The 6,343-nt window shown below is 43.7% G+C and overlaps 1 protein-coding gene across 1 annotated transcript; it reads left to right on the top strand.

The window, feature by feature from the left end:
• Nucleotides 1-2,244: 2,244 nt before the first annotated feature.
• LOC134947909 (uncharacterized) lies at nucleotides 2,245-3,931 on the top strand. Its single transcript, XM_063935731.1, has 3 exons — nucleotides 2,245-2,349; nucleotides 2,425-2,637; nucleotides 3,251-3,931. Exons 2-3 carry the CDS (start codon nucleotides 2,583-2,585, stop codon nucleotides 3,928-3,930), a joined length of 735 nt encoding a protein of 244 aa, XP_063791801.1. The 5' UTR covers nucleotides 2,245-2,349; nucleotides 2,425-2,582; the 3' UTR covers nucleotide 3,931.
• The last annotated feature ends 2,412 nt before the right edge of the window (nucleotides 3,932-6,343 follow it).

The following is a 6,343-nucleotide window of genomic DNA, read 5'->3' as shown; positions in this document are numbered from 1 at the left end:
AACTCATTTTTTCATGTTCAGCGGAGTGTACTTCTTCACCAGGGGGATCACTACTGGATACTCAGGGCAGTGCACCTTCCCAGAATAGCGGGGCTGGACCGGAGTGGGTTAATTCTCTTAAAGAAATGATCTCCACTCTTTCTACAAAATTGTGCGCAATGAGAAAGAGACGCAATACTTAAGACAGACTGTGGATGAGTTTATGAACAAAGACTCAGTCTCCCCAAAACAGCGTCTAAATCCCCTCCCATTTGTCAGCAAAAGCGATCTCTGGCCCATATACTGCAGTCTGACTCTGACGCTGACAGGTCAAACATGGAGGAGGGTGAGATGGATTTGGAGGGGGGATGCAGCTCTGTCACAGGGAACAGAGACTCTTATAGAGGCTATCAGAGATGTTCTGCACATGGGGGTAAATTTACTAAGATTCGTATTTTCCAGAATCATGTCCAAGTTCAATCACGAATGACATCGACAGTGTAAAATTGCAACTTTTTGAATTGATTACGACTAATTTACTAAGCTGTCGTATTCGTGTTTTTCGTTTCTTCCGATGTCGATGTCATTCGTGCTTTTCTGCTGTAGATTGCGGCCGCGTTTGCTGTTTCGCGGCCGCGTTTATGTGTTTTTTTTACGACTGCGTCACATGTCTGTTACGGCAGTGATTTAGAAATTGCTGCCGCGTTTTTAGTCCTAAGTTTCGTTTTCGTCACGCGGCCGTGATTGGTTGTATTCGTGAAGGAGGAGTGTCTGTGCATATTACCATAAAACCGCCCCAAACACTCCGCACCTCGTGGGTTTAGCTAGTGGAGAGGAGAGAGGAAGGTGTATTTGGAGTTGGTGAGTTTGGTGGAGTTTTTGGTGGATTTGGAGAGGAGTTTGGTGATTGTTGAGTGCTGTACTGTGTGTGTAAGTAGTCTTGTCATATTTGTAGTATTGTTTTTTCACAGTTTGTCTACTTTTTTGTCCTTGTTTTTTTTTACAGTCTTTTGTCATTGTGAGTGAGTGAGTGAGTGAGCGTGTGTGTTGGCTGTGTGGTGTGTAGTAGTAGGAGTAGTGGAGGAGTGTGTTTTGTGTTTTGATTTTTCTGTGTTTTTTGTCGTTTGTCATGTCAGACTCAGAGGTCAGTGTGGTGGCGGAGGTTAGTGAGGTGGAGGCTGGTAGTGAGGTGGAGGCTGGTAGTGAGGTGGAGGCTGTTAGTGAGGTGGAGGGGGGTAGTGAGAGGGAGGAGGTTAGTGAGGAGGAGGAGGAGGGGGTGCCTGTTGCTGTATTTTCCAGTGATAGTGATGGTGTTGTGGCTCCGCAGCCACGCACCACTACCAAGACTGGCAGGAATATTAAGTTCAGCTATGCTGAAAACATGGCTTTGGTGCGTGAGCTGATGAAGCACCATCGCCAATTGTTTGGTCAGGATGCTGGCAAGGTGTCCTCCCGCAGGAAGTCTGTCCTGTGGGGGCAAGTAATACTTGCCGTGAATAGTGAGGGTGTGGTGAGGCGGACTGAGGACACGTGCCGCAAGAGGTTTTATGATATAAAGCGGCGTGTCAAGGCCAAGATGGCCAAAGAGGCCAAATCTGCACGAAAAACCGGAGGTGGCCCCCCTTTCCGGGCCACCTATCGGGACTGGGAGGAGCCTGTGCGGGCATTGATTCCTGCCGAAGTGGTGTCTGCTACTCATGTCCGGGATTCGGACCGACCCACGCAGGATGGTAAGTTTGATTTGTTAGATTTTTATTTAAATGTCCTCTAAATGTTGTAAATGTCATTTTTAAAGGATAAAGGATGCATAAAGTGTGTTTCACATATTTCAGGCCTATGCACCCTTAAGGTGTGTTTGTGTTTCGAATTTGCTTTTTTCACCATGCATTGGCTGTTTGATAAATTTAATATTGCGCTAAAACATGTGCAATGGCTGCTGTTTTTTTTTTTTTAATAAAATATTTTTTGCGATATTGCTTGGACATCTGTGTTGTATGCTTATTTTATAAATAATTTTAGATTTATTTACTTCTGAAAAACGGTGCAATTATTCCAATATTACTTTTTTCAAACATTTGCAAGTAGTCAATCTCTGCAATATCTGAGGCATAATTCTCAAATGTAACAGATTTATTGTGTGCAACATCATGTACATTTGGATATACAACACAAAATAATGACGCTTGAAGCTCTTAATCAGAAATTATTTGTTTATCCAATACCTAATAGATGGTTACAGTACACTAAGGCTTTGCAGTTATAATTTTTACACAAAGCATGGTAATAATGTTTGGTCCACTTTTTCAACAGTCCCACAGACCAGCCGGCCAGACAGGCCTCAGACAAGTCAGGATGAGGCAGGGATTGCAGGTAAGACTTCACTGTAGTCACATATTCTGAAAACACATAGAAGTACAAAATATTAATGTTTATATTTTCACATAGGTTCTGCTTCTGGAAGCCGACCTCCTGTAAGGCGCCCATCACAGGGCTCGGGCCACTTACCCAGGAGGCCAAGTAAGACACGGCGTCTTGGCACGGAATCTGCGGCTCCATCATCCCCACCCAGGCGACGCATTTCGGCAGTGTCACCCCAGCCACCAATGGCACTATTGGCGAGTTCGCAGAGTGATGAGCCCCGATCACCTCAGTTATCTGGTGAGTAAAAACAGAAATTAAACACATAGGCAATAATATACACAGTACAGTTAATATGTTGTTAGTTGGTTTTGAGATTACATGTTTTCCAGAACAAGCAATGTGATGTTACGTCTTCAATTGCTAAAGGTGAAAATGTTTTTCTTTAAAAGGTCTTAGTGGATGATCTCGCCAACATCATTTTTAATAAATAACAGACATTTGTTTAAAATTTGGCCACACACGTGCACATTAAAATAAAATACCAATAAAATTCCAAAAAAAAAACAGCATCCACAACATTATATTGTTCACACATCTCCCCTGTCCAGTATGTAGATGGCTTACTGGCTCCGCTCATCTGGACTATCCAGGTAAGTAGTCTATATCGTGGTCAGGGGAGGTGATATAACACTGTAATGCTGTGGAGGGGAGGTAGTTAGGTGTGGATTATGCAAATCTGTCTATGTGGCCGCCTGTGTTGGTATATATGTTTTTGGAAAAAAAAAACATTATAAGTTTAGAAAAACAACGCCAAAAACTATACAATGGAGTATTATGAATGTAGTAATGTGTAGAAGTAGCCTTTAAACAAATTGACTAATAAACATTGCATGTTGGCCACCCCATACAGAGCCCAGCTTGATGGCCGACGTGGACCAGCAGGGACAAGACCAACAGGCAACCATCACACTGCAACTTACACCTGTTGACCCAAGCCAGCCAATACAGCTGCAGGATATCCCCCAAGCCTCCATCAGTCCACAACTGGCACAAGCTCCGCCCCCAACCCAAATACCAGATGACTTTTGGGCCAGTTGGACAAGCCAACAGGCACAAAGCAATGCCAGCCTGACCGCACATACACAACACCTTGCCAGTCTGCCCCATCATCTACCGCGCATTAGTCGCAACTCGGGCAGACTGATTGTACAAGTAGGGCGAATGGCAACCTCAATGGAGCAAATAAGGGCTGACAACAGCCAAATGCTTGCTCATTTAACGCGCATCATAGATGAGCAACAGCGCCATCAGCAGGCACTCGTTGAGCTCATTCAGCACAACCAGGTTGTGAATGAGTCCTTATCCCGGATTGTAGCCAGCCACACTGCAACCAACACTCAACTGATTGCAAGCATTAATAATTTGAGCAGCAATATTACATTGATGGGAGCTCACCAAGTAACCTCCAGCTCGGGGACCACGACCCCTATCCAAACGCCAGTAACCTCCCCTGTTCGGCGTTCCTCCAGAGCACGTGCCAGTGAGCCAGCACAAAGCACAGCACCCAGCACACACAAGCGGAAAAAATAACCCCAATGTGATTTGCAAAATAAAAATTTGTATTTGACAAACACACAACTTCCTGTGTCCGTCTCAAACATTGTCGAAGCTGCTCTGTATGTATGTATGTTTTTCATGGGTAATGACTGAAAATTTATTTTTTGCATAAACTAAGTACAATGTACACACCACTATAAACAACAAACAGTAAGTTACAAAACACACAATAGAAAGTAGTGCAAAGTGTTTAGTCATGGATAATTACAGCCTACTAAAACTGACCTGAAAAATAGCGCAGGATCACTTCTTGCCGTACCTGCCTCCCTACATATGTACTCACACTGTCACCAGATGGGTCTAACTCCTCTGCTTGCTGACTGCTTTCTCCCTCATCATGTGCCAGATGTTGGTTTAAACACAGATTATGGAGAAAACAGCAGCAGAACACAATTCTAGTCACCTTTGAGGGACTATACAACAAAAGGCCTGCAGATTTATCCAGACACCGAAACCGTGACTTCAGCACACCAAAACATCTTTCTATCACATTCCGCGTAGCCTTATGTGCATGATTGTAACTGTGTTCAGCAGGAGAATCAGGTTGGGACAATGGAGTAAGGAGCCAAGAGTAGCAGCCGTAACCCCCATCACCTGAAAAACAGATATAGTCAACATTAGTACATATGTTAGATTATTCTTTCACCTAATCAAAACTCGAGTTTGTGGTTAAAAGACATACACACAAAACATTTTAAACATACCCAACAGCCAGCCATCAGGCATTTGTCCGTCCTCAAATTTATCGAAGAGCGATGACTGACTGAGGATGAAGGAGTCATGGCAGCCACCAGGGTAACCTGCAACAACACTCATAATTTTTATGTTTGCATCACAGACCACCTGGACATTAGTTGATTGTGCCAGATGCCTATTAGTATATATATATTGGCGGCCCTTAGGTGATCTCAGCTGAACGTGTGTGCAATCTATGGCCCCCAGCACATTGGGCATGCCAGCAAGCTCATAGAAAGCTACCCTGACAGCACTCCACTCCGACTCCTCGGTAGGGAAGCAGATTGAGGCATTAATGTGTGGCTCCAACACATCCAAAACCTGAGTGGACATTAAACAAGCTAAGGTGAGTGTCATGTTAGGTATTCTCTACAATACTGTGTTGTTTGTACTTACAGAAGCAACACTTAGACATAACCGCCTATGTATTTTTAGACTCACCTGATTCAAATATCTGGAAAAGGTGGGCTGTGAGATACCAATGACGTCGCCTGCCACAGCCTGGAAGCTCCCAGTAGCCATAAAGTGTAACACAGCCAGGAGTTTGTGTAGGCCTGAGACAGAGCGAGAGCGTGCTGTCTCAGGGTCTATGCCCAGTTTGACAAGGTCATACAGGTGGAAAATGTTGGTTCTATTTAGGCGGAACATCTGTATGACCCTATCATCGGACAATGCATTTAAGTTTAAACGCCCTCTAAAAAAACGAGGCTGGCGTAGCCTCCGCGGTACCTGGACAACCTGTTGACCATGTTCACTTACCTGGGCCTGATTCCTGGAAGCCTCATGGAGCAGTCTAAGGTATCCCACAGCAAACCAAAAATCATTGGCACACACCACAGCCGCCATTTCAGAGTGAGAGAAGTTCAAAATGTGCCTGGAACACTTTTATAGGGCCAAACATTCAGGTGTGAGTAATGGATAATTGAGTACACATGTAAACACGGTTTTCAAATGCTGGCGCGTTTTTTTTTAGGAAAAAAATACGATGTGTAATTTTTCGCGGCCGCGAATGCATTTTCACGGCAGCAATTACAATTACGAATGGATAGTAAATGACCGAGATTCATATCTAAACAGGCGTAATTTGACCGATGGTGTATTCATTCGTAATTTTTTACTTGGACTTGCAAAAAAATACGAATGCCCTCATCTCTGCCGTGATTAGTGTTTAGTAAATTACCGAGATGACACTTTGCTGAAAAAACGGCATCTCGGTCAAAATCGGGAGCTTAGTAAATTTACCCCATGGTGTCAGAGGAGTGTGAGGAATTTTATTTTAATGTTAAAAAGAAGTCGTCAGTCACTTTTCCCGTGTCAAAGGTATTGAATACTCTGTTTGAAGAACCATTGGTTAATCCTGATAAATTTAAAATCCCTAAAATGTTTCTCTCATCTTTTCATTTTCCTTTGGAAGATAGGAAAAAATGGGAAAATCCGCCCATAGTGAACGCATCAGTCTCTAGGCTCATATGAAAGATTGTATTGCCTGTCCCTGGTGCAGCCTCCCTAAAATACATGACTGATCATAAAATTGAGACTACACTCAAATCATTGTACACAGCTGCTGGGGTGGCCCAAATACCCACTATTGCATGTGCGTGGATTACAAAAGCCATTGCAAAATGGTCAGGTAACCTAATTGAGGGGTTAG

Source organism: Pseudophryne corroboree, chromosome 8 (assembly GCF_028390025.1).
Source record: "Pseudophryne corroboree isolate aPseCor3 chromosome 8, aPseCor3.hap2, whole genome shotgun sequence".
Lineage (NCBI taxonomy): Eukaryota > Metazoa > Chordata > Amphibia > Anura > Myobatrachidae > Pseudophryne > Pseudophryne corroboree.
The sequence above is the reverse complement of the archived record's forward strand: the minus strand, read 5'-3'. Positions and strand labels throughout refer to the sequence as shown.

What these genes read in the sequence shown, in the direction of transcription:
- LOC134947909 (XM_063935731.1), top strand. Translation starts at nt 2,583, where the DNA reads ATGGCACTATTGGCGAGTTCGCAGAGTGATGAGCCCCGATCACCTCAG. An exon ending in CCGATCACCTCAGTTATCTG is followed by an intron (nt 2,638 to 3,250) that starts GTGAGTAAAAAC and finishes CACCCCATACAG; the next exon opens with AGCCCAGCTTGATGGCCGAC.